Source organism: Pipistrellus hanaki, assembly GCF_964339955.1.
Source record: "Pipistrellus hanaki genome assembly, chromosome: 1".
Lineage (NCBI taxonomy): Eukaryota > Metazoa > Chordata > Mammalia > Chiroptera > Vespertilionidae > Pipistrellus > Pipistrellus hanaki.
The window spans coordinates 129,012,052-129,039,950 of record NC_140503.1 but is presented as its reverse complement, the minus strand read 5'-3'; the positions used below and the strand labels follow the sequence as shown (position 1 = coordinate 129,039,950).

Genomic DNA, 27,899 nt, shown 5'->3' with positions numbered 1-27,899 from the left:
GTATTGTGGGAGAAATGTTTCCCAGAGATGGACATTCTTCAACTGAGTTCATGTAAAGTACGTAGGTATCTAAATGGGAGATTGCAGGATGGATGATTGGGATGGGGGTCAAAGGTGGGCATTTCAAGCATAGAAGAATATATGCAAAGAGACTCAGTGTGATGAAGCAGGGTCAATAAGAGCTGTGAGTGTGGCTGGGGAGTGGGATTTGTGAGGTAATGTGGGAGATAAGTCAAGGAGGTGAACAAGGCCCTTGTATGCCACCAAAAGTCAATTACATGATCGTGTGCAGTGTCTGTCTGGGTTTCGTCAAAGGTCCCTGGACTTGTACTTGTGTTCATCTCACCTGGCTAGAAGTGGTGTGATCTCAGCACTAGGCCTGTCTTCTTTCCAGGTTTCTGGGTAGAGCGCACCCCTGTGCATGAGGCTGCCCATCGTGGTGAGGCCTTGGAACTGCAACAGCTGATCGAGAATGGCGCCTGTGTCAACCAGGTCACAGTGGACTCCATCACACCCCTGCACACAGCCAGTCTTCAGGGCCAGGCACAGTGTGTGCAGCTGCTGCTGGCTGCCGGGGCCCAGGTGAGTGGCCCTTCAGGACATCCGTGGAGCGTGGCTGTGGCTGTGGGCATAGATGGGACCAGTTCAAGGGATGCATAGAAGGAGGAAAATATAGGATTTGGGATTTGCATTCTGTGATTTGCAAATGCACTGGAAGTAAAGAAACCACTGCAGAAGACTGAGCAGGAAAGGAAGGAGGAAACCAGCATGGGGTGTGGTGGTAGCCCACGGAGCGGAAAGGAGGTTTCTGTGTCAACTGCACACTAGGACCAGTTAGTATGGTCATGGGGTTGGCTGTTAGGGGGTCACTGGTGGCTGAAGAGAAGGAAGTTTTAGCAAAATGGTGGGGGGAGTGCCCTGCTGTGCACTAGCAAGGGGACCTGGCAGGCCATGCAGGTCACAGACACAGGCTCTCTGGAGAGCTGTCTGGGCCTTGGCTCAAGAGCAGGATGACTAAGTGGGATGCTGGCACACTGTTCCCTGGTAAAAAGGAAAAAGAAAAAAAAAACACACCCAAGATTCTGATCTGATTTGCTGTGATCCCTGGTATAAGTACTCATGCCATACTGATTTCAGTGCTTTCTGGATGTTTCATAGTGGCTGGGTGAGCTGGGCCAGACACCATTGGCCGGGTTGGTGTTGGGGTTCAGAGTGAGGCTGAAGTGAAGATCATGCACTGCTTACTCTTTTCAAAGCTTGGCATTGAAAGCAGATCAAGAGGAAGTGGAATAAGCTTCAGCATGCATCCAAAGGGCAGCTGAAATGAATAAGCAGAATCTGCCTGTTGGGAGCTGCCTTTTTCCTGCCCTATGATTTTCCAACTAGAAGAGGCATGCTAAGCAGTTTCAGGCACTCCTAGCTGAGGCTGGAATTAAATCCCCTTTTTATGCCCTGCCTGCTTCAGCTGGAACCTGGAGCTCTCCTTGCCGGTTCTGTGCTATTAGGTGCTGGGGTGGTGGCAAGAGGGAGTCTGAGTTGATTCTGCCCAAGAAAGAAAAGAGCCCGAGGCTTAGGAGGTTAGTAGGCAGTCCCAGCCCTAGTTCTTTTAATCCATAACCAGCTCCCATGCCCGGCATGGGGCCTTAGCACATACTAGAAAACCCAAGAACTTCTTAGAAAAACTAAGAAGTGTCTTTGCCCAGATGAATGTGCATCAAGATGAGAAAGCGCATTTCCTCCTTGGTCCTGTAACACTTATTTCTCCCTCCCCACAAGGTGGATGCTCGGAACATCGATGGTAGTACCCCCCTCTGCGATGCTTGTGCCTCTGGCAGCATCGAGTGCGTGAAGCTATTGCTCTCCTATGGGGCCAAGGTCAACCCGCCCCTGTACACAGCCTCCCCGCTGCACGAAGCCTGCATGAGCGGTAAGTCAGGTGGAGGGGAGCTACATGGATAGGAAGTGGGAGCCACTGGCTGGCCCAGGAGAGCTGCTGGTATCAGGCTATTGGTTGTTCCACCAAAGAAATGCTCATCTTTTCTCCTGGAGATATAGGCCTCACCCAGGACCGAGGGGCTGTTGTTTTCATGACAGGATTCTATTTCTTAGCAGATGCTCAGTGCCTCTCAGACCCTAACACTGGAGATGGGTCTACTCTGCAGTCTTTCTCTCAGTCTCAGCGGTCATTTTGCCTTGTAAGCACCTGATCTAGTTAGGAGATGAGACCCAGACGACGTCTCTGAGGACAGGTACTCTTAGAGGAGTGGAAGCTGGTCCTGCAGGCTCAGGGAACAGGTGGGAATTCGACTGCCCTCCAAGAATGGATGGACTTCAGATGGTGGGAGGATAAGAGGAAGGTTGTGCACAGGAAAAATGACATCAAGTCCTATTAGAAACTCCCAATAGACAAGCAACAACAGATAAGATTGGAAATTTAGGGCAAGACCAGCTAGTGGAAAATTTTTAAACGACGGACTAAGGATTTTGGATTCCACTCTCGAGCAAAGGTTGCAAACTTGTAGCCTACTAGTATATTTTGATTGACCAGTACAGTGTTTGCCTTTGTTGTACTTCATTGGGGTGTGCAGTGTGCCCTCCTCTGTGTCTTCATGCAGGGACACTGTTCTCTGCTGCCTCACAACCCATAGCTAGGTCCCCTTTTATCATTCTCAGGCACTGGGGATTGCTATAGGCAGCACTTGAAGGTTTCTGAGCAGATGTTGAATGACTGCAAAACAGCATTTTTGAAAGGTTAGTTTACATCCATATACAGTGTAGGGGAGGAAAAACTTTTCCTTTACCTATCTTAGATTCACTGACTGGTGACAGAGAACTGATTAACAAGAGAAAACAGAAGTTTGCTAATTTGTGTATTGCATCGTGGATAGGCATGGGAGAACTCGGCAAGGTGTCAGGCAAAGGGATGGTTAGAGCTTGGGCTCATATAGAACAACAAGAGGCCCTGTGCACGACATTTGTGCATTGGGTGGGGGGTTTGTCCCTCAGCCTGGCCTGCACCCTCTCACAGTCCAGGACTCCATGGGGGATTTCTGCCTGCCAGCTTAGGCCCCCTCCTCGACACCCCTTAGGGGTCCTTAGTGCTACTGCAGAGGCGGGAGAGGCTCCCTCCACCACCGCTGCGCTTGACAGCTGTGAGCCTGGCTTCTGGCTGAGCAATGCTCCCTCTATGGGAGCACACTGGCCCCCTGGGGACAGCTCCTATGTTGAACATCTGCCTCCTGTTAGTCAGTGCACATCATAGCGACTGGTTGTTCCACCGTTCTGTCGTTTTGTAGATTAGGTTTTTATTATATAGGATAAATTTTTAGGAAAATGACAAGACAGAAGAAAAGGACTTTGAGCTTCTAGGATGGCAAGTTGTGGGGAGGCAAATTAGTGGAGAACCAATGGTAGATGGGGCTAGTTTTAGCAACTCCAACTAGCGTTGTCTCTATCCTTCCTGGTAGAGAGGGGAGGGGGACAAATATATATCCTTCTTTTAGGCAATTTGGGGGAGGGCACAGAGCTTTTCTTCTATTTGATTCTTCTCGATTGTCATAAGCTCAAAATAAACCTTATGTCAAAGGCATATTTTGGGGTGCCTTCCAATAGACTGAAATGGTGGTGGTGGTAAGGGATATCCTGGAAGTGAAGAGATGAGTTGGGAGCCATTACAGTGATCCAAATGCAAAACTCTTAGAGTCCAAGTGGATGAATTCATTTAGAAAACATAGAAAAATTAATGGGCTTGATATAAGGGAGAGGAAAGCATGCAGTCATACCTACTCAAGGTTGAGTAGGGAGTGAGGTCAATGTCTGTGACAGAATGTCCAGGAGGATGTGCCCTTAGGGAGGGGTGAGAGAAGGCCTGGTAGTGATAAGACATCCAAACAAAAATGGCCAGCAGACAGCTGTAGAGGAGGGGCTAGGTTTTAGGACTAGAAGTGGAAACTTGGTAGCTACTAATAGGAGATGTGATCAAGAGTTGTGAGAAGATGAAATCTTGTATGTGATGAACCTTGATCCTAACCCATGTTAAAGGCACCTGGAGAGGAGCCAAGGAAAGAGGCAGGAAAGGTGTCTGTGAGCTGGGAACCCCTGGTAAGAAAGTTTAGGTAGTTCACCGAGAAGGCTTGGATTGTGGATGCCAGCAACTTTATGTCAACAGCTTGAGAGGCAGCCCCGAAGGGGAGCACCTTCTCTCCCACTGAGGAACTGGGGAGCAGGGAAGAGAGTCTTCTCTGTCTGTTCCGAAGTGGTATTTCCCAACTTCCTTTTTTCCCAGCAACAGGGCCAGCTGTGCACTCTATTTCTGCGACTGCCAGGGAGGTTTGGGGAACTGTTGTGCCCTCAGGAGAAAGGACAACTATCCACTTGCTCTATGGCCACATGGGTCATGAACTGCCCTTAGCTTGTGATGTAAACCTGATTCTCCTCTCTGCCCCTGCAAGCATGGGACCTACCTGTTCTAGCCATCAGTTCTGTCATGTTTATTATTTCTAATGTATATATCAGTGATATTCAACAAGTGTGCTCCAAGAATTTTTAAAACATGCAATACCTGACTATTAGTCAAGGGTACTGACCTCTTTTCCCTTAGATTGTCAAATAAAAAAATGACAATAGCCAGCACAACAATAGTCATCTGGAGTGAATGCCCTGTCATGGAAATATATAGGTCATAGGATAGACTTGTGTTTTATTGGTCACATCACATAATAAGGTTGTGTCTGATCGGTTAATTCTTGATACCAGAAATCCTTATACACATGCAGGTGTCTGCTTTTTTTTTTTTTTTTTTTTTAATATTTTTATTTATTTTTCACAGAGAGGAAGGGAGAGGAATATAGAGCTAGAAACATTGATGAGAGAGGTACATTGACCAGCTGCTTCCTGCACACCCCCCACTAGGGATGTGCCCGCAACCAATATACATGCTCCTGACCAGAATCGAACCTGGGACCCTCTTTCCACAGACCAACACTCTATCCATTGAGCCAAATCAGTTTCGGAGGTCTGCTTTTTTTTAAAAGTCACTTTGCTCTGGCCGAATGGCTCAGTTGGTTGCAGCTCTGTCCCGCACATAAAAAAGGTTGAGGGTTTGATCCCTGGTCAGAGCACATATGGGAGGTGGTTGGTTGATATTTCTTTCTCACATCAATATTTCTGTCTGTCTGTCTCTCCCTTCCTCTCTTAAAAAAAAAAATCAATAAAAACATATCCTTGGGTGAGGATTTTTTTTTTTAAAAAGGTCATTTTGGAGCAAAAACTAGGTAATTACTATTATATATTTTTGTAAATCAATAAAAATTATACCTATTGTATTTTTTTTGACAGATTGGCAAAAATATAATTTATTTTTTGTTATGCCCCAGAATTTTCGTCATTAGTTTATGTGTGCCATGAGATGAAAATGGCTAAAAATTGCTGGTATATATTCATTGACAGTTTTAATTGTTTTCTATTTCTCTTAAGGAAGTTCCGAATGTGTGAGGCTTCTCATTGATGTTGGGGCCAATTTAGAAGCACACGATTGCCATTTTGGGACGCCTCTGCACGTTGCTTGTGCCCGGGAGCATCTGGACTGTGTCAAAGTGCTGCTCAATGCAGGTGCGTTGGTGTTTCTACCTGCTCTGCTCAGTGCAGGTGCATCACTGCTTATATCTGCACTGCTCGAAGCCGGTGCGTTGGTGTTTACCTAAGCTGCTCCATGCAGGTTTGTGTGTTTATGTGCACAGTGTGCCAGCTGAGAGCTGAATGGTGGAGTCAGCTAAGGTTTGAAACTAGCTCTCTCATTGGCCAGCTGAGAACTTTGGCCTCAGTTCTAGATTTATAAAACCTACTTTGCGGGCTTCTTGGGATGATTTGTTTCCACAATACCTGGTGCATTGTAGTGCTCAACAAATGCTAATAATTCTTTTTAGTGGCTACAAGGAACCACCCACAAGACCTGTCTAATAAGGTTGCTGTCTAAACCAAAAAGAGAAAGGGATCCAATGGAAAATGGGGTTTGCAGCTTTTGGAATCCAGGTTATTGTCAGGCATTCTAAAAATACTCAGGATACTCTGGTAAACATGGTACAATAGGTAAACACTGTACTCACCTCCTCCAATGACCACCTCAAAATCACAACCAAATTATGGAACCCATCATCATTGAGAACTCCCTGTAGACTAGATGAACAGAAGTCCTGTAATTAAGGATGTACAGAAGAAGCTACATCAAAACTGATAGTGTTGTAGGTGGCAGAAAGGGTACCTGGTGTTAGACCAGTGGGGTCAGACCAGACCTGGGTTCAGCAACCTCAGTAGTGCCTGAGGTGTGACCAGGAAAGAATTCAGAGCCAAGACTCAAACTATAAGAGAACATCTATATATATAAAAGCCTAATATGCAAATTTTCCCTTTGGGAGTTTGACTGGGAGACCAGGAGTTCTATTTCTTGCTATGACATTCACTGACCACCAAAGGGAAGCATGGAATGAAGGAAGGCTCTGACTTAGAGCCAGCACCTGGGGAAGGGAGGCCCTGGTCAGCAACCAGAAGGCTGTGATCATCAGCCAGGCCTAGGGACCCTACCCATGCGTGAATTTTGTGCACCGGGCCTCTAGTTTATTTATAAAATCACAGAGGTAGAAGAAGTAGTCTGTAGAAGAAATGGACTGAGGAAAGAAGTTATAGAAGCAAAGGAATGGTCCTAGGAGCTTGGGAGTGAGGAAGGCAATGGTAATGTGCTTGGGGGGAAAGGGAGAGAGAAGGTAAGGGGAAGGCACAGGCATGCTCCCAAAAGGGAGGGTATGTTGGGTCCTCTGTCCTAAGGGTTTTAAAGGTGGAGATTTTAGGCAAGGTCCCAGGGGAAGATCTGAATAAAATATTCAGCAGCTTTCCAGGTATGTCGTTTCAGGGTCTCCACTGATTGATCGATTGGTGCCAAGGCAGGGAATCATTATCCAATGCAGCTGATCCTGAGATCAGCTGTGGGGTCACTTATCTGGTTTTGCTGCTTCTGGGCCTGGAGCTAAAATACAACTGAGGCATAGATGCTATCTCTAGGAAGGAAAGATCAGAGGGTCCAAACCGGATAACCAGTGAGTCTTATTAACTTTAACGTGCCACTTTTAAGTCTTTTCAGTGAAAAAGATTCATTTTGTTTAAGGCTGGTCATGGTGGCAGTTTTTACTGTTTATATTGGGTCGGCAACTAAGTAATTGCGGATTTTAAAAAGAAAATCAAAGACAATTTTTTCATGGAACTAAATAACTTTATTCTGTAATGTATTGCCCATTTTGATCAATGACCTTTTGCCATCTTTCAGGCAGCATCATAATCCCACGTTCAAAAAACTTCTGGTTTTTATTAGCAAAAAACTGAATCAGGTACGATTTGACATCATCATCATTATTGAAATTTTTACCATTCAAGGAGTTTTGTAAAGATCGAAACAAAAAGTAATCAGATGGTGCAAGGTCAGGACTATATGGTGGATGTGGCAAAACATCCCAACCAAGCTCCATTAATTTTTGCCGAGTGACCAAAGATGTGTGTGGCCTTGCATTGTCATGATGGAATACAACACCTTTTCGATTTGTCAATTCGGGCCGCTTTTCTTCAACTGCATTGTTTAATTTCGTTAGTTGTTCAATGTAGACATCAGAATTGATCGTTTGGTTGGGTGGTAAGAGTTCAAAGTAGACAATTCCTTTGTAATCCCACCAAACTGATAACAAAACCTTCTTTTGATGAATATCAGCTTTTGATGTTGTTTGAGTTGGTTCACCTGGCCTGCTCCACGATCTTTTCCGCTTGATATTGTTGTAAACAACCCATTTTTCATCGCCAGTTACCAGTCGTTTTAAAAATGGATCATTTTCATTACGTTTCTTTAGCAAATCGCAGCTGCTAATGCGTTGCGTTAACTGTGATTCTTTCAGTTCGTGAGGAACCCATGTATCGAGTTTTTGAACATAGCCAAGTTGTTTTAAGTGATTTTCAATGCATGTATGTGATACATGAAGCTTCTCTGCAATCTCACGTGTTGTACTGTGACAGTCCGAATTGATTATTGCTTTGATTAGGGCGTCATCAACTTCAACTGGACGACCAGAGCATTTTTCATCTTTGAGTGAAAAATCACCAGAACGAAATTTGGCAAACCAATTTTGACACTGCTGTTCTTTTAAGGCTTCGTCACCATAAACAGCACATAACTTTTTATGAGCTTGCGATGCGTTTTTCCCTTTGCGGAAATAAAAAAGCAAAATATGACGAAAATGTTCCTTTTGATTTTCCATTTTTCAACGAATGCCAAACGAAAACTACAAAACAGATCAAAAAACTTTTTTTACTGATTAACAGCTGAATAGCCAACTATCAAATCACAAAATGTGTTTTACATTTGTACTACGTCTGCAAACCTAAAAATTCAACTGAAGCCATGTGTGTGAAACCCGCAATTACTTAGTTGCCGACCCGATTTTATCATTGACAATGATAAAATATTTAGATTAGAAACAGTCATAAGTCTTTCAGCCAATTTACTTATCAGATAGATGGTTGGATCCCACTTCTCTCAGTCTAGGGCAGTGGTTGGCAAACCCATTAGTCAACAGAGTCAAATATCAACAGCACAACGATTGAAATTTCTTTTGAGAGCCAATTTTTTAAAACTTAAACTTCTTCTAATGCCACTTCTTCAAAATAGACTCGCACAGGCTGTGATATTTTGTGGAAGAGCCACATTCAAGGGGCCAGAGCTGCATGTGGCTTGCGAGCCACAGTTTGCCGACCATGGGTCTAGGGTATCTATCTATCATTACTGTTGAGATTTTAAAATAAAAATTTTACAGTGCAACCATCCTCAGCTTTTAAAATAAAGGTTTGATGGTTCACCAACCCTCTGCAATTCCATTTTGCTTTGCAATCAGGATTTTGATAATGAACAGAGTGCCTGGTATATATGTGCTCAGGACACCTTCATTCATGTTTTTAGTTCCTTTTGTACCAGAAAGAGAAGAAAGAGAGCAAGGGATTTAAAACCTATTTGAAGTAGTGGCTATAGGAGAAAAGATCATATTAGTAATTCTAATCCAACATCCTCTCTGCAATAGTTAGGACTTTAGAATAAAGTTATTTCTCCTTCATAACTAATAGGAGACCAATTCCATCTGGATGAGGGGCTTTATTACTTGGTTCGGGTAACTGAAAGAATCAGAACTAGAGTCAGTTTTGGGGTCAGTTTGACCTAGGGGCTCAAGCATGCCATCAATTTTCTTTGAATTTTATAATTCTGCTTTCCTCAGTGTTCAATTGACCATACTTTTGGTGTCCCCAGTGGGATAGGATGGAAACAGCACATTTGGGCTGAAATCTGAATGCTTCACTTCATGAGGCTTCTGATAGTTTGTCAGAGGAGTGAAAACTCTCCCTTATGTTCCATCAACCTGAGTTGAGTCCAGTGTCCAAACCTTTTCCAGTCCCCCTGGCTTGACTCTGCAAATTCCAATTGACTGGGTCTAGGTGGGGACAGGGATGAACCCAATCAGGGTCCACAGGGAGCTGGAGGTTAGGTCATCCTGTTCACTCCCACCTCAGACTGCCCTCTCACTGCAGGGTGTCAGTTCAGTGAGGTGGGTTGGAAAGGAGTGGAAAGGGGGCCATAATGGCCTGAAGCAGGGGACTTGATAACTTTTAAAGGGAGTTTCCATACATCTGAGAACTTGAGTAAGGGATGAACAGAATTTTCCTGGGATGGCTTGCAGTTGTTGACTACCACTGTGCTGTACGCTCTAGACTCAGTCCTTGCTATTCTCATCTCAGATGCTTTCCTGTACATCCTTCTAGACCACATGCAGTCTTTTACTTATTTAACAAAACTATTATTTAACTTCTAGAGGCCTGGTGCACATTGAGAGGAATGTAATTAGAAAAAATAGTTTAATACCGCTATTTGTCTTTCTCTATAGTAGAATTGTCAAGCAAATTTACGATCAACAATGACAGATCAAAACACATGTGTGTGATTGGCGCAGCAAGAGCTTGATATCTATATTATAAAAAGCCAGTGGCTGTAACGCCATAATGCCGAATGACCAAACAGCCGGTCACCAGGAGATGCATTGATGGGTCCAGTGGCAGTGCAGGGACTCTGGGTCCCACAGCTGTGGTGGGAGGGACTCTGGGTCCCACAGCTGTGGTGGGAGGGACACTGGGTCCCACAGCTGTGGTGGGAGGGACTCTGGGTCCCGCAGCAGCGGCGTGACTCTGGGTCTCATGCCGATTTCATGTGCTGGGCCTCTAGTATATAGGTAAACTTGCTTAATGAGACCTGCTTTCTGATTTAGCTAAACTTTTTCCAGCCCATTGAAGCACCCCAACTTCTTTTTCAGGTAATTTTCAGCAACACAGCAGTAAATATCAACACGAAGCAGATTATTGTAGATCATGCAGGGAGAACAAAGGGTGAAATATTTAACTGTAGCAGTGTTTGACTGTATTCTGCACAATGAGAAAACCTGAAGTAATTTTCGTGGTACACCATTTCTTCTTTTCAGTTGGGTCAGGTTTCTAAACCTTCTACACCTCCATTTTCTGGCTAATGAAAAGAAAATAGGATTCTACAAAGTCTCCTACCTACCTGTGAAAGGCCACCGCCAGCAAGGCTTTCGGTTCAAAGGCTTAGAGAAAGACATATAAATGATACACACAAGACAAGATTAATTTTGACTAATATGGGGGGAAGCCAGGGCAAACTTGACTAGGGCAGTCAAGTTCCACTGAGTCTCCTTTACCCAGCTGCTTTTATTTACTAGAATACACAATTGCTTTTAGGAATGCAAACAGACATATCAATGGTAATGTTTATAGTAAACAGTAAAATTATCAGGTTGTGGGGGTGTTTGCTTTAGGCCATTGAGTCAGCAGCAGGTCATAAAATGAAAATTCACCATGTGAATTTCAAAGGGGAGTCCAAATCCAGCCTTCTGGTTGACTCTTCACATTTACATTAATTATTGTTGATCTTGGTTTCCAGCATCTACCTACTCTAGGACTTCTATGAGGATCAAATGAGATGAGGACCGTGAAAATGCTTCACAGACATTTGCTTAAGGTGTAAAATGTTTGCACCTGGCTATAAAGCAAATTGTGTTTCTGGGCTGAAGAAACTCCAAGGAGGCTAGTCACTAGGGAGAGGAAGCTGGGCGTTGCTACCCGTGTTTCCCCGAAAATAAGACATCCTCCGAAAATAAGACCTAGCATATGGAAAAATAAGACATCCCCTGAAAATAAGATCTAGCGCATCTTTGGGAGCAAAAATTAATATACTGTCTTATTTTCAGGGAAACAGGGTACATGATATCATTACCTGGTGCCCACAGCCACCATTTCTGGGCTGGGCTGGGCTGTGGACTACATTTTGTGCCATGAGGTCTTGGAAGTGTTTGCTATGATTTGGTGGGCTGTCGCTCTGGGGTGGTGGCAGGGCCTGTGTCCCACTTGGGGGAAGCTGAGTGTTGCTTTGTTGGTGCCCAGCCTGCAATACCATTTCTTTGTAAATGGCCAGTGCATTTCATGGCAGCTCCTGCGTCTAGCGTCTGCCTCCTGGTAATCAGTGCACATCATAGCGTCTGGTCGGACAGTTGGAGGGACACTTAGCATATAAATATAGATGGGAAATCTCACACATACAATAAAGTAGAGAGAAGGGAACACCATATGGATTCTTTTCAAGGTAGTGATTCTTTGTGGGAGGCTGATCACAGACCCCTTGGAAAATAAAATTATTTTCTGATCATCCCTCTAGAAAAATAAACATTTGGGCATTTTTGCACTGGCTGTCAGAAAGGGTCTGGCCCAGCTTGAGGAGCTGAGCTGTGAGGGGCCATGTGTGCCTCAGGGGTGTATAGGAGGCTGTTGATCATTTGTGGGCAGTGAAGCCTTGTTGATGAGCTGCAGATGATTTTTGCAGAGGAGGAGGGCTGGGGAAGGGAAAAGTCCAGTTATTACTGTGGGTAATTTTTAATCTGACAGCTGGCAGTAAATATTTAACTCTGCTGGAGGTACTGAGAGGAGCTAATTGAGCAGAGTTTGCTTGTACCTTCCCAGCACAGGACTTGTCACATGTTTCTCAGGTAATGTTTCAGCCAGCATAGCACTGAGCCATGTGTGCCTGCTCTGCCCAGAAACTGTGTCAGGTTCTCGGTGTGCTAAGCTGGTGACAGCCCCTTGTCTTTTCTGGCTAAGGTTTTACTCAGCCCACTGCAATACCATTTTGCTTTGCAATCAGAATTTTGATAATGAGCAGACTTTGATCCATTTCTCTGAAGCATGAAGTTGGCATTAGCTGTTTTCCTCTCTCTCTCTGCCCTCAGTTCATGATGGTCATTAGTCCCCACAAAGCCACTCTTCCCTTCCTCAGACCCCTCCTCCCATGCTTCTCCCTTGCTTATTTCCTCTGGTCTCCCATCCTACCATTCTAATGTATTCTATCTATATGTTTTTTTTTTTTAAAAAAATTTTATCTATATATGTTTTGTGAGATACACACAATTGAGTGAAGCATGTATTTTTAATAGACGTAAATGCTATTGTGTTATATTTCCTGTTTTTTTGTTTTTGTTTTATTCAGGCATGTTTTCAAGACCCACCCATATTGCCCTGCGTACCTCTGATCTGCTGTTTCCAGCTGCTGCAGAGTATGCCAGCTTCCCTCTTAGTCACAGTCCTTTCTTTATATCCAATCAAATGTTGCCAAAGCACATTTTAAAGAGATCCTGTTTTGTACCTTGGGATGGCGACCTGCTTTCACCAGTCATGCCCTTCCCCTTCCTCTCTGACAGCTGTCAGTCTGTTCCAAGTATCCATGTCTCTTTTTATTTAGTTTTTCAGTTTACTTAGTTAATTAGATTCTACATATAAATAAGATCATATGGTATTTGTCTTTTTATGACTGGTTTATTTCACTTAGATAATAACCTCCAATATTTCTTTCTTTTTTATGGTTGAGTAGTATTCCATTGTGAAAATGTACCACAACTTTTTATCCTCTCATCTATTGATAGGCACTTGGGCTGTTTCCAGATTTTAGTTATTGTAGATAACACTGCAATGAACATAGGGGTACATATAGACTTTTGAATTAGTGTTTTGAGTTTCTTCAGATATATCCCCAGAAGTGGAATCGCTGGGCAGTTCCATTTTTAATTTTTTTGAGATAACTCCATACTGCTTCTCACAGTGGCTGCACCAATCTGCATTCCCACCAACAGTGCACAAGAGTTCCTTTTCTCCACATCCTCACCAACATCTGTTCTTTGTTGACTTATTGATGATAGCCATTCTGACAGGTGTGAGATGATATATCTCATTGTGGTTTTAATTTTCATTTCTCTGATGATTAGTGACATTGAGCATCTATTCATATGTCTATTGGACATCTGTATGTCCTCTTTGGAGAAGTGTCTGTTTAGGTCCTCTGCCCATATTTTAATTTGATTGATTGTTTTTTTTTGGTGTTGAGTTGTACAAGTTCTTTATAAAATTTGGATATTAACCCCTTATAAGATATCTCATTAATGAATATGTTCTCCCATTCAGTGGGTTGTCTTTTCATTTTGTTGATGGCTTTTTTTGCTGTGCAAAAAATTTTTAGTTTGATGTAGTCTTTTTTATTTATTTTTTTCTTTTGTTTCCCTTGCCTGAAGATATATATAAAAATATATTGCTACAAGAAATGTCTGAGATTTTACTGCCTATGCTTTCTTCCAAGATTTTTATAGTTTTGAGTATAACATTTAAATTTTTAATCCATTTTGAATTTATTTGTGGGAATAGCATAAGAAGGTAATCTAGTTTCACCTTTTTGCAAGTTTCTGTCCAATTTTCCCAAAACCATTGAATAGACTACCTTTACCCCATTGTATGTTCTTGCCTCCTCTGTCAAATATTAATTGACCATAAAGCCTTGGGTTTATTTCTGGGCTCTCTATTCTGTTCCATTGACCTATATGTCTATTTTTATACCACTAACATGCTGTTTTGACTACTATGGCCATGTAGTGTAGTTTAATATTAGGTAGTGTGATTCCTTTGACTTTGTTTTTCTTTCTTAAGATCACTGTTCCTATTTGGGGTCTTTGGTAGGTCCATACAAATTTTTGAAATAGTTTTTCTGGTTCTGTGAAATACTCCATTGATATCTTTTAAAAAATATATATATATATATATTTTATTGATTTTACACAGAGAGGAATTGAGAGGGACAGAGAGTTAGAAACGTTGATGAGAGAGAAACATCGACCAGCTGCCTCTTGAACAAACACCCCCTACTGGGGATGTGCCCGCAACCAAGGTACATGCCCTTGACCAGAATCGAACCCGAGATCTTTCAGTCTGCAGGCCGACGCTCTATCCACTGAGCCAAACCGGTCTCGGCTCCATTGATATCTTGATGGGAATTACATTAAATCTGAGGATTGCTTCGGGAAGTATGGACAATTTAATAATGCTAATTCTTACTATCTATTAACACTGTATATGCTTCCATTTATTTGTATCTTCTTTCATTCCTTTCTTCAGTGTCTTATAATTTTCCAAGCACAGGTCTTTTATATCCTTGGTTAAATTTATTCCTAGGTATTTTATTCTTTTTGAAGCAATTATAAGATTTTTTTTTTTTTTTTTTTTTTTTTTTAGTTTTTCTTTCTGATAGTTCATTTTTGGTCTATAAAAATACAACTCAACTCATTTTTGGATATTTATTTTGTATCCTACTACTTTACTGTTCAGTAGGTTTTTTTTTTTTTGTGTAAAACCTTTAGGGTTATTTATATACAATATCATGTCATCTGCAAATAATAACAATTTTCTTCTTCCTTTCCAATTTGGATGCCTTTTTCTTTTCTTCTTGTCTTATCACTGTGACTAGGACTTCCAGTACTATGTTGAATAAAAGTGGTGAAAACAGACATCCCTGTCTTGTTCCCGATTTCATTTGAATTCCAGCGTGTTTGAGGAACATCACCTATTTTCCCTTTGAGCTTCCCTTTTGTAAAATAATATTTATATTTAAGGAACATTCATTCATTCATGCAATACACATTGTTAGAGCCTCTGTCCTGTGTCTGCAGTGTGTGTGCGTGTGTGTGTGTGTGTGTGTGTGTGTGTGTGTGTGTGAATGGATGTGCATGGACAGGCAGGAGAGCTTGAGTAGCTAAACCTGAGCTTCCAGTCAGGACCCATGGGGACAGACTGCATAGGGCATTAGAATTGTCTCATAACTCACAGGGAAGTTTTTATTTACTCTTTCTCCATTTTGGTTCTTTTACATTATTATTGACTAGAGGCCCAGTGCATGAATTTGTGCACCAGTGGGGTCCCTGGACCTTGCCTGCAGGATTGGGTTGAAACCAGCTCTCTGACAGCCCCTGAGGGGTCCTGGATTGCAAGAGGGTGCAGGCCAGGCTGAGGGACCCTACTGGTGCATGATCAGGGCTGACAGGGACGTGGGAGGTTAGCCAGCCGGGAAGAGACTGTGGGAGGGTTCCAGGGCATGTCCAGCCCATCTCGCTCAGTCCCAATCAGCCAGACCCCAGCAGCAAGCTAACCTACCAGTCAGAGTGTCTGCCCCCTGATGGGCAGTGCACATTATAGTGAGAGGTTGAGCAGCCTTAGCATATCATAAGCATATTATGCTTTGACTGGTTGAATGGATGACCAGATGACCAAACACTTAGCATATTAGGCTTATATAGGATACCTTTCTTTAGCTTTTTATATCAAAAGAAAAAAAAGTAATCACTGCTTTTGGATATTTGAAAAAGATTTTGCAAAGGTTGCAGCAGAGTCTGTCTTGATTTTGTTTCCTCAATGAGGATTGTTTCTGTAGATTGTGCTGGATGAAAAAGTCAAGGCTGATGTTTATCTTGGCTCCAAGTTCTCTCCTTGGTCATATTTGTTTCTGTTTTACCTGCAGGGGCCAATGTGAATGCAGCAAAGCTTCATGAGACAGCCCTTCATCATGCGGCCAAAGTGAAGAATGTGGACCTCATTGAGATGCTGATTGAGTTTGGAGGCAACATCTATGCACGAGACAACCGGGGAAAGAAGCCCTCGGACTACACGTGGAGTAGCAGTGCCCCTGCCAAGTGCTTTGAGCACTACGAAAGTGAGCCAGGCTCTCCTTGTTCTTTGCATTGTAGAATGGCACATGAGACACTTGTGCATGAAGCTCTGCTCTGACAATATATTAGGTCATTTATGAGTAAATAAATAATCTCAGACTAAGTCCATATGAGGCTGAGAATAAAGATCCAACCCTCACTGTTCAGGAAACAGAGTACAAACGATCTAGCTAAGGACAAGATGTCTTCTTTGTAAACAAATTTTTAAATGAGTTTACATAGACTTAGAGTCACAAGAGGCTTCAAACACCTATCAGTTGAAAAAAAATATTTATTCAAATTTTTGCCAGCCCTTCCCACCTCAAACCCTTTATGAACTTAGAGGCACACTCCATCCATGTCTGACAGTTAACCATTTCCTGGGAGATAATGTTTCCTTTACAAATAATTTGGGGGACAAAGTAACACAGAAAAATGAACTTCACCAGTAATTCTTCTTATCTTTCCTTTCGAAGATTGGTGTATTTCAAAAATTTTTTATAAGTTGAGAAATTTATGAAATTTCTCTTTGGTTAATTTATATTTTTGTCAAACACAGATCATTCTAAAAGGCAGGTCCTTAAGGCAGGGACCTGCAGGTATCTTCCATCGTTGGCCCTAGCTTGCTCGCATTCTGAGCCCCAGCTACAGGCTTGTCTGTAGTCCTGAGGTCTTGATCCTCTGCACTAGGATGTGCATTGTGTACTCTGTTGGAGATGGGATGTGCATCAGTTCTCCTGAGACCTGCTTATCCACACAGCCCTCAGTGGCCTGGAGCTGCAGGAGCAGGCAGCCTGGACTAACCTTCTCCCTGTCCCTCATTTATTTGGAAGTTTGACAAACAAGCCTGCTAGCTGTAGACTGGTGCATTGCTGACAAACCCATGTGCTAGGGTTATAACATTATGGGGCAAAAGTCACACACACACACACACACACACACACACACACACACACGTACACAAAGCAAAAACCTACCCCCCCTCAATTCTCCTCCTCCCAATCCTCCCCCCCCACACAAAATGAAATCTCTTTGGACATCACTGAAATTTCATTTCCTGCTCTTGTTGTCCTTGGCCCTGGCTGTCCTTCCTGGTAGCTTTCAAGAGAAGGCTTGTAAGGCATGTCCTATTTTTAGGGAAGGGAGGTGTTTCCAGTAATATAATATAATATAATATAATATAATATAATATAATATAATATAATATAATATAATATAATATAATATATTATTATTATTATTATTATTATTATTATTATTATTATATTCTTGATTTCAGAGAGGAAGGGAGAAAGAGAAAGAGACAGAAACATTAATAATGAGAGAGGATCATTGACTGGCTGCCTCCTGCATGCCCCCTACTGAGGACCAAGCCTGCAACCCAGGCATGTACCCTTGGGCAGAATCGAACCTGGGACCCTTCAGTCCATAGGCTAATGTTCTACCCACTGAGCCAAGCTGGCTAGGACCAGTTCTTGATATTTTTAAAAAATATATTTTTATTGCCGGGACCGGTTTGGCTCAATGGATAGAGCGTCGGCTTGGGGACTGAAGGGTCCCGGGTTCGATTCCGGTCAAGGGCATGTGCCTTGGTTGCGGGCATATCCCCAGTCGGGGGTGTGCAAGAGGCAGCTGGTCGATGACTCTCTCTCATCGATGTTTCTAACTCTCTATCTCTCTCCCTTCCTCTCTGTACAAAATCAATAAAATATATTTAAAAAAATATATATATATATTTTTATTGATTTCAGAGAGGAAGGAAGAGGGAGAGAAAAATTGAAGCATCAATGATGAGAGAGAATCATTGATCGGCCTCCTGCACACCTTCTTCTGGGGTTGGAGCCCACAAACCGTGCATGTAACCTGACCAGGAATTGAACCGTGACCTGGCTCATGGATCGACTTTCAACCACTGAGTCACACTGGCTAGGCCAGTTCTTGATATTTTTTAGGTTGAAGGGTGTTAATCTATGTTCAACTATGTTAAGCTAACCTCATGTACTTCATGTTCCCTTTTTCCAGAGACACCACTAACCCTGTCACAGCTCTGCAGGGTGAGCTTGAGGAAGGCCACCGGGGTCCGAGGGCTGGAGAAAATCGCCAAGCTGAACATCCCTTCCCGGCTCATTGATTACCTTTCCTACAACTGAGCTGCAGGCACTGGAGGCAGGAGCAGGCTGGTGGCACCCTGGCTGCTGGCCTTGCCCAGCCCAGTGTTGTTTGTCTGAAACCCTCAGTTGCTATAGATAGAACAACGTTCCCTGAGTCCCCATTGACTGCTCTGTTTCATCTCTCCGTGGACTCCTGGAGAATATTTCCAAGGCATTGGGAAGGCCCTGCCTCAGCTTCTGCTGGGGTTGTGGCCCTGTGCTGGCTCTGGGACTTTGCTCTAACTCCGGGTCCAGCTGTCCTCTTTTCACTGACCTTCCCCAGAAGGACTCTCAAGAAAGAATGTTCTGGAAGCACAGGGCAAGGCCAAGTAGGGCTGGGGCCCAGGGAACTGCTGCTGATTTCCACATGTCTGGGAGGCCCAGGGGTGCGGTGCCATCTAATTCATTCAGCACTATGCAGCCCTGGGAGGTTCAAAAGGACAGCAGCCTGAGCCACAGGCAGTGGGCCTGTGGGAGGTGAGGTCCTGACCACGTGGCCTGGGATGGATGCATTAGTGACATCCTGCCACTTGGATGCTTTTTTTTTCTGGAGCCAAGGGAGGGCACTTTCCAAGGCCCACCTCCACCCAGGTGTGCCCATTACTCAGGGACTTTGTACGGGTTTTAGGGGGAAGCTCAGGGTCTTTGTTCCCCACAACCAGCACAGTGTTTCACAGGGAGTTTTTCTTCAGTTTTAGGTCTCAATTGAAAACGTTTATGTGAGGGATAAATAAACTCTCAGAAGATATATAGGATGTACATAGGTAATGTGAAGGAGTGTTAGCACACATGAGCAGTCATTTCCAATGTGAAAGATTGTTAGGAAATGCTTTGGAGATTATTTTTCATCATTTTATGGTTGCCACATGAATTCTTCCCTAAATTTTGTTAACTCCAATTAACTCCAAGAATGTCTGAGCTTGGTAGAAGAGATTGCCAGCACCCAGTGGATATTGTCAACCATCGATTTGTGCATTCTGTAGGTATCTGTGGAACATCTAATATGCTTAAGGCATTGTCTTGGTGCTTTGACCTGGATAGGAATCAGACTCATTATCATAAACTGGGAGGAAAAGAGTTTTGCAATCTGTTCCTATAGCAATAGAAACAAGTAGTTCCACGTTGTAAGTCATATGGTGATCTAGTAAGAATATTCAGACTGCAGTTGTCTGCATACGTTTCTGTATCGTAATAAAAACAAACAGAAAACCAGGGAGTGAAACTAGGGGATTTTGCATAATTAGTTCAGGTATATTTGGTTTCTGGGGAAACAGAGAAGGTACCTCTTGTGAACACCCCAGAAATGCGGACGTTGCCACATTCTCCCAGAGTGCAGAATAGGGTGAGCCTAAACTGTCATCCAAGTAATGCCAAGTGTGCTACACAACCAGAAGCATCTGCACAGGGTTACCTGGGTGGGGCCCCAGATCTGATGGAAAGTTTCACGCTTGTTGTACAGTTATTTTCCATCTCACTGTTCCAGCCATGGTTACATCATTCTATGCTGAGAGTAAGAGCCACTCTGATTTGGTTACAGTCTTAAAAACAAGTTCTGGGTAAAGCAGTGTCTCTGTCTGTACTAAGAACCATGGGGAGAAAAACATTGGGTTCTGCCCTTTCATCTTTGTAACAGAAACCTGCCTCTAGCAATGAGCTGGTAACATTTCCATAAGCAGGTGCACAGAGCACAGAATTGCAGCCCCACACTCACTGCTCAATAAAGGTGTTGAATAGTCCATCATTGTGTTCATATGCTTTTTTCTTGTTGGGAGCAGAAACACTGGATGAGCTTCATCCTGTGTGCATCCAGAGGGGCCGCTGTCATGTTCCCCATACTTTGGAAGATCAAGTTATATATACTAGGTCTGTGCCTGTCTGATTCCCATCTTCCTGTCTCTCTCTTTGTCTCCTACGGCTGATCTCAGTGCCACCATCATGTGGAGGAATACTGCCCAAGGGATCAGCTGACTAAGATTTTAGGCCTCCTCCTGGTCTGTACCCCACCCCTCAGCCCCAACTTTACTGAGCTGTAATGGACAAATAACCTGCCTGTACCTTCAGTAGAGGTGTGACTCTGGACGAGTTTTGCCACTCCACTGCACTTGGACCACCCAGCTGCAGAAGAGGGATAGAAGTTCAGACTTTGATCATTAAAAGGACGTTGATGATCAACTATTAAATCTTACAGATGAGAAACAGGGTCCTGCCAGCCTCATGGTTTTTTTGAGGCTGAAACTAGGTGATTAAAAGATGCTCTGAAAAGTATAAAGTACTTCCCAAATGTAAAAGTTAGATGGCTATGACTGGACTATAGTCTTGTTGGGGTTTAGAGATCTTCTAAGTGTATAACCAACTCCCTTCTGACTTTGGGATAGTGCCACCTACTTTAGGAAGAGTATATTTAAAAGACCTCTCAGTTTACATTTTAAAACTCAATGTGCAGATTTCAAGAAGACATTTGCAGCAGAGATAAATGATTGATAACCAAAATATATAAGGATCTATAATATATCCTCTATAATCCTATATAATAAAGAGGAAATATGCAAATTGACTGTCACTCCAACACACAAGATGGCTGCCCCCATGTGGTCAAAGTTGGCTGCCACAAAATGGCCTGCAGGGGAGGGAAGTTGGGGGGAACCAGGCCTGTAGGGAAGGGCAGTTAGGGGCTATCAGCCCGGCAGGGGAGCAGTTAGGTGTCGATCAGGCTGGCAGGGGAGTGGTCAGGGGGTGATTAGGCTGGCAGGCAGAAGCAGTTAGGGGCAATCAGGCAGGCAGGCAAGCGGTCACCGACCCTTTGAGATCCTCTGTGCTATAGTGGAAGCAGGAACAGGCTGACTTGAACTGTTCCCCACAGAGGCCGCTAGGCATTCCACCAAGGCACGGGCAGTACCAGTTAATGTCTCCATTTGGCAGGATCAACCCGTGCTCCTCCTATGGATCATTGGGATTGTCAGCCACCAGCTCTGCATTGCTTGGAGTTTCATGATCTTCTTTGGTCACAAAAATGACTGGATCCTTCCCTTCCTGCCAGCAGTAAGCCATGGGTGCAGCCTACACTCCTGTTTTGGTATTCTTTTTACAACATTTTAATGTACAGAGGAGGGGTAAAGGGCAGAAATGTCTTTAAGAAGAGAGAAAGTTACCTGTGTGACTGTTGTAAATTGGATTCTGCTTAAGGATACCTTTCAGCTTTCTATTGGCTACAAAGTCATATTTTGGGTTAAAGGTTTTGTATTCCACAATAGGTGCTGATTTATTATTTTTTTATTTTAATTTTTTTTTTACCAACCTCATTTTTAAAACGAGGAAACAGGTTGTATCTACCTTCTTAGATATGCTAGACGTTAGAAGCCTTAAATGTTCTCTGTGGCACACAGGGCCTGCTTGCATCTCAGAGAAATTTCATAAATGTCAGGTTCAGTCTCTTTCCCCTCTCTCTGGCTAGTCTGTTCTGCTTGGCATGACTGACTCCCTAGCTGTTGTGAACCTTCTAAATGTGGCTTTGGGCCAAATCCTATCTCTTGGAGCAAGCATGTCAAACTCAAAGGCTAACACAGCCAAATAAACAAGGTTTAAGTTTATGTGGGCCGCAAAAAAACCCCCAAAAGCTTCAATTTTCATAGAAACATAGGTTTATTTTGACAGAGACATGCTGAATACAAAGGGCTGAAATAAATGAGTAATCATTAACATAAAATAGAACATTTTAATAAAAATTAATATTTTTTCTTGAACATTAACTTACCAGACACTGAATAACTACACAAATTAATAAGCGTAGCTCAAATAAACCTATTTTTCTTGTTCTCCGAAAGCAAAATATTTCCTGTAGCGCACACCAAACAAGTCAGTCCAAGACTAATGACATGGCTATTGGCTGCTAAAATATTCGCTGCTGGTATTAGTGGAGAAAAAGGTGTGCCTGCACATAAGGTGTGTAAGGGAAATGAATGTAACATAATTATAGTAATCAGTCATTAGGGAACACTGTAGTTTGTTATTAATAATCATGTATAACAAAATATTGTAAAATTTACATTACAAAAATTTTATTAAAACATTTCTTACATACCATTAGATTGGCTGGGCCGCAAAAATATTAGTTGTGGGCCACATGCGGCCCATGGGCCAGGAGTTTGACATGCTTGCCTTGGAGAGATGGAAACCAGTTCCGTAAACTGAGGAACCATTCACAGTAGGCAGATGCAGCCTGTTCTGGGCGCTGCCTGCCCTCTGCAGGTGGGGTGAGGGAGGAGTAGGGAGGAAGTGGATCACCCAGCAGCGCCTTCTCTCCTGTCATCCCTAAGTCCCCTCGGGTCCCCAGGGGAGGACATGGAGTGTCAGCGAGGGAAAGGGCAGGGGAGGGCACTCTATGTCCTCCCCTGCCCTTTCCCTCGCTGACACTTTCACAGAAATGCCACATATCATAGCCCATACATACTGCCAGATGAGTGCACAAAACGTTGAAGTTGTTTGGGACAGAAAGAATGCTTTGCATGTCCTCCCTTGCTTTGTTAGAACTACTGCACATGCTTTCTTTCCAGGGGGCAGCACTCCTTACTTCTGAGCAGTTGAGTTTCTTTGTTTACAAAAATGACCCCCAAACTGGCTCTAAACACAAAGCCCATCAGCTCATTCATGTGATGGAAAGCTGTGCTGTCTTACAGACATATGTTGGGATGGGATCTCGAGGGTACAGCAGGTTGGGAGGGTCTTCCCACGTTACTGTTCTCCTTATAATGGTCTGGAAAGTACTTCCAGACCCTGGAGTCTTTCTTTGCTTTCTTTCTCTTTTCTTAGTATTGGTACCACATGGCATTGACAGCTGGGCCCCAGTTATGTTGTCATGAAAGTCTTGTGATCTTTTGCAATTTGAATGAAAATATGTCTTAAGTTGGCCCAATCTAAATAGGTACCTCCTAAAAGCCAAATGTCTTAAAACAATAAAGATTCATGACAGCTTGCTCTCTCTTACACACACACACACACACACACACACACACAAACACACACACACTCACACACACACAAACACACACACATATTTATATAAAAGTATACTTTCCAGCAGCTGGTCTCCAGGTGTGCAGTTCTTATCAACCACAGACTTCAGAGCTGAAAGAGAATTTGCAACTGAACTCTGAGCCAGAATGTAGAATTAGTTTAGCTCTCTGTTTTCTGTGACCAACAAGAAAACTCCCATTACTTCTTGGTGTTAATTTGAATCCTGAGGCTCATTCTGCTGTTAGAGACAGAAGTTTACATGAGACAAGAAGTAAGAACATCCACTCATTCCTTGGGACCCTCTCTCCATCCATCGACTTATTGATCCATTCATCCATCCATCTACCCACCCATCTATACATCCATCTATCTTTTCTTTCTTGTTCATTTTTAAGCAGTAATTCTATTTTAGGTACTCTGCTGGGCACTAAGGATAAAAAAAAGATCAAAATGAAACAAACAAAAAAAACCCCCAACATAAACACAAATTTTGGCACTGAAAGACCTTATTGTTTCTCAGGAAGCAGATGCAGGAATAAGTGCTGTATCTAGAAATGTAGCAACAAACAGGAAGGAAGAGCTAACTCTGCTTTTGGGAGAGAAGAACAGAGAGATGACCTTGACTATCTCAAATCTTGGGATAATAAATTCAATTGCATAAAAAGCCACCCTGTATTTTTAAATTGACAGTGCTGTGTAGTTTACAAAGCTTTGTAAGTGAAATAGTAGGCAGTTATAGACATGAGCAGAGTAGAAACAATAGACCAGGCACCCTGGATGCCTACCTATGGGCAACATTGGGAAGGTGAGTATTGAAAGGTGGGCCTTTCACCAGGGTGACCTTTCCTCTCCTAGCATATCACTGGTCCTGTGGTTTGGACCCACCCCTGACCTTTTCTCCGTTGGTAGATTGCTAGTCATGTGGTAGACTTCTTAGAGGAGTAGCAAGGGGGCCAGAGAATAGCCTCATATGACTCCCATACAAGCCCTTGCATGGTCACTCCCTGAAGCCTTATGCCCTCAGGACAATGAGGTTCTGGCCCCAATGAAATAATCTTAAGAAGAAAGCTTCAGGTCTATTGACCACAAAGACAGAGTTTTGGCTAGACTAGAGATAATATCGAAACCTCAGTTGTGTCTCAGCTCCAGGCCCAGAAAAAGCAGCAAGGCCAGGCAGGGCAACATCATGGCTGACATTAGGACCAGCTGCAATGACTAATTACCACTTGCCCTGATGCTGACCAATTAGTGGAGACCACGATCCTGAGGAGACACACCTGAAAAGCTGATGAATATTCTATTGAGACTCTCCCCTGACACCTCCCCTAAAATCCCTGCCTTTGGAAAACAGGTAAAACCCCTAAAGACAAGGACCCAGAGTGTGCTCTCTCTCTTGAGCATGCCCACATTCTTTCCCCTCTCCTTTCCCCCAGGTGCATTTTCTTTGCCTTTCTTTCTCATAAGCCCTTCTTTCACCACTGTAACTTTGAGTCCATGCAGCCTTGCTGCCTCTGTTCTACAGTTCATTTCTTCTACTGCTGTGGCTTTATAAATAAATTTTCACTTATATCTGAGTCTTGCCTCTAAATACTTTCTTAGCCAGAACTCAAGGTCTGAGGTCTAACAATGTGATGCCAGTTCACTGTTAACATAAGGACCTGGGTTATTGATGACACTTTCTCAGAGTGAGTGTGAAGATACAAAAGACTCATTGATGCAACTTTTCTTTTGTTTCCTCCCTTTTCTTTAAAGCACAGAAATAAGAGAATGACATAGAAGTCCATTTTACATGTGTAAAGAGTTTACTGTAACTCCTTCTTATCCTCATGGTTTCCAAAGACCAGGAGGAGAATTTTAGAAAGGGCCAGATGGGCCATAACAAGGAGCATGGGGATTTTACCTACAGCCTGTGGGAATCTACACCTTGTGGAACCTGTATCGGTGATTTTACACAATTGAAATGAAATGAGCCATGGGGAAAAAAAGTCTATCATAAGCCACCTTCGAAGGATTAAGTGTTAGTTTTTTTCTTTTGGAGAATCAGAGAGGTCCCTTGCTTCCTATAAAAAAGTAAAGAGCATAAAATTTTATTCAAGAAATATAGCAAAAATATGATTTAGTTTCATGTAATAGTCAACTGGAAATGAGATAAGGAGGGTATCAAAGGGAGAGGATGTAGGAAGGAGGCACTGAGGAAGGGAATGGAAGAGAGAGGGCTGGTGAGCAAATAGGGGTTGGGTATTGGGACATGTTGTGAGGCTTACCAAGTCTACAGACTGCCTTCTGTGGCGTCATCAGAGGAATGACAGCCAAAGCTCTGCAGGGATGGGAAATTTCCACTTAGAACAGGCTGATGTAGGGTGGAGTTTTGGAAGGATATAACGCTGATCAGAGCAATATTACCTGAAAGGATGGATGACTTCAACCCAGATCCCCACATCTGCAACTCCTAGGCCTAGGTAGCTGCACCTGAAATGCTATGAGGCCTCCCTAGGTCATCTGACCTAGAGGTCCTAAAACAGGGTAGCACGATTGCCAAAACTTGATGAAGCAGAATGACACTTCTAATTACAAGGAGACTGTGACCCAAGGCAGGGCCTTTGTTTCTTATTTAAACACACTTCTTCATGGAAGCAAATATTTCAAGTTCCTTTGCTAGTGTACAACAATATATTGCTTTGCATTGCAGAAACCTTTGATTGATTGCCTGTGATGCCTAGAGTATTTTGTGAGGGTCTGCCCAAGTCATAGAGGAATAAAACCTGGAGAAGGCAGTCAGCTAACTGCATATTGGCACATGAGAGCTCTGCTCAGGGTTTCAGGAAGACCACTCAGGAGTGATCAGCTACTTCCCATAGAGAAGTACAGGGAGCCCAGAGGCTGGTTGGTGAAGGAACATGACCAAATCTACTTGAGACTATACAATGAAAAATACTATTTCAAATATTGGCTTTTGACTTATGTTTTTTAAAATATTATCTTTATTGTTGAAAGTATTATAGATACTCTTTTCTCCCCAACTGACCCCTTCCAGCAGCCCCATTCCTCCCACCCTCAGGCCTTCACCAAACTATTATCTGTGTCCATGGGTTATGCATATGCATATAAGTTCTTTGGTTAATTTCTCCCACCCATCCCCACCACCCCTCTGGGATTCATCAGTCTGTTCCATGCTTCTATGTCTCTGGATCTATTTTGTTTATTAGATTCCACATATGACTGAGATCATATGATACTTGTATTTCTCTGACTGGCTTATTTTGCTTAGCATAATACTCTCTAAGTCCCTCCATGTTGTCTCAAATAGTAAGAGACCCTTCTATTTTACAGCTGCATAGTATTCCATGATATAAATGTACCATAACTGTTTAACTCATCTACTGAGGGACAATTTGGCTGTTTTCAGATCTTAGCTATTATAAATTGTGCTGCTATGAACTTCAAGGTACATATATTCTTTCTGATTGGTGTGTCTGGTTTCTTAGAATATATTCCTAGAAGTGGGACCACTGGGTCAAATAGCAGTTCCATATTTAATTTTTTGAGGAAACTCCATACTATTTTTCATAGTGGCTGCACAAGTCTGCAATTTCACCAGCAGTTACCAGGATTCCCTTTTCTCCACATCCTCACCAGCAATTATCAAGCAAATAGAAACAACAACAACAAAAAAGCTGGGATAGCAATATTCATATCTGATAAAATAGATTCAAGATGAAGGCCATAACAAGAGACAACAAAGGTCACTAGGGATAGATCCAACAAGAGGATAAAACCCTGTTAAACATATATGCACATAATATAGGAGAACCTAAATATAAAAAAATACTTTTGGAAGACATTAAGGGAGAGATAAGCAGCAATACAGTCATAGTAGGGGACTTTAACACACTACTGACTTTACTGGATAGGCCTTCCAGACAAAAAAATCAACAAGAAAACAGTGACTCTAAATGGCACACTAGATCAGATGAATTTAATTAACATTTATAGAACATTTTATCCCAAAGCTGCAGAATATACATTCCTCTCAAGTGCAGATGGGTTATTCTCAAAGATAGATCACACGTTAGGACACAAAACAAGTCCCTATAAATTCAAGAGGCTTAAAATTATATCAAACATCTTCTGAGATCACAGTGGCATGAAATTAGAAGTCAACTACAATAAAAATACTCAGAAACATTCAGACACATGGAGGCTAAGTGGCATGTTATTAAACAATGAATGAGTTACTAATGGGATCAAGGAAAAATAAAAAGCTTCCTAGAAAAAAATGAAAATGAACACACAACAACCCAAAATCTCTGGGACACAGCAAAAGCAGTCCTAAGAGAGAAGTTCATAACACTACAGACTTACCTCAACAAACAAGACAATTTTTAAAATAAACTTTGTAATGCTACAACTTAAAGGGTTAAAAAGAGAACAGAAAAGCCCAGAGTAAGTAGAAGAAAAGAAATAATACTAGTAAATATCAGAGTGGCAATAAATGACATAGAGATTAAAAAAACATACAGAAGATCAATGAAACCAAGAGCTGATTCTTGGAAAAGATAAAAAGATTGATGAACCTTTAGCC

The 27,899-nt window shown here is 42.7% G+C and overlaps 1 protein-coding gene across 3 annotated transcripts in view; it reads left to right on the top strand.

Moving 5' to 3' along the window:
- ASB13 (ankyrin repeat and SOCS box containing 13) overlaps positions 1-20,043 on the top strand; it is a 38,495-nt gene extending 18,452 nt beyond the window's left edge. The window contains exons 2-7 of one of the 3 annotated variants that reach the window (XR_014793620.1): positions 395-582; positions 1,777-1,927; positions 5,476-5,610; positions 15,971-16,162; positions 18,180-18,676; positions 18,729-20,043. Coding sequence is in view for 1 of the 3 variants with exons in the window: in XM_084868971.1 (XP_084725097.1) it covers positions 395-582; positions 1,777-1,927; positions 5,476-5,610; positions 15,971-16,162; positions 18,180-18,307 (794 nt within the window). In the remaining 2 variants the exon portion in view is untranslated. Of the gene's footprint in view, positions 1-394; positions 583-1,776; positions 1,928-5,475; positions 5,611-15,970; positions 16,163-18,179 lie in introns of all 3 variants that reach the window. The other 2 variants (XR_014793621.1, XM_084868971.1) reach the window with 2 other exon arrangements.
- The last annotated feature ends 7,856 nt before the right edge of the window (positions 20,044-27,899 follow it).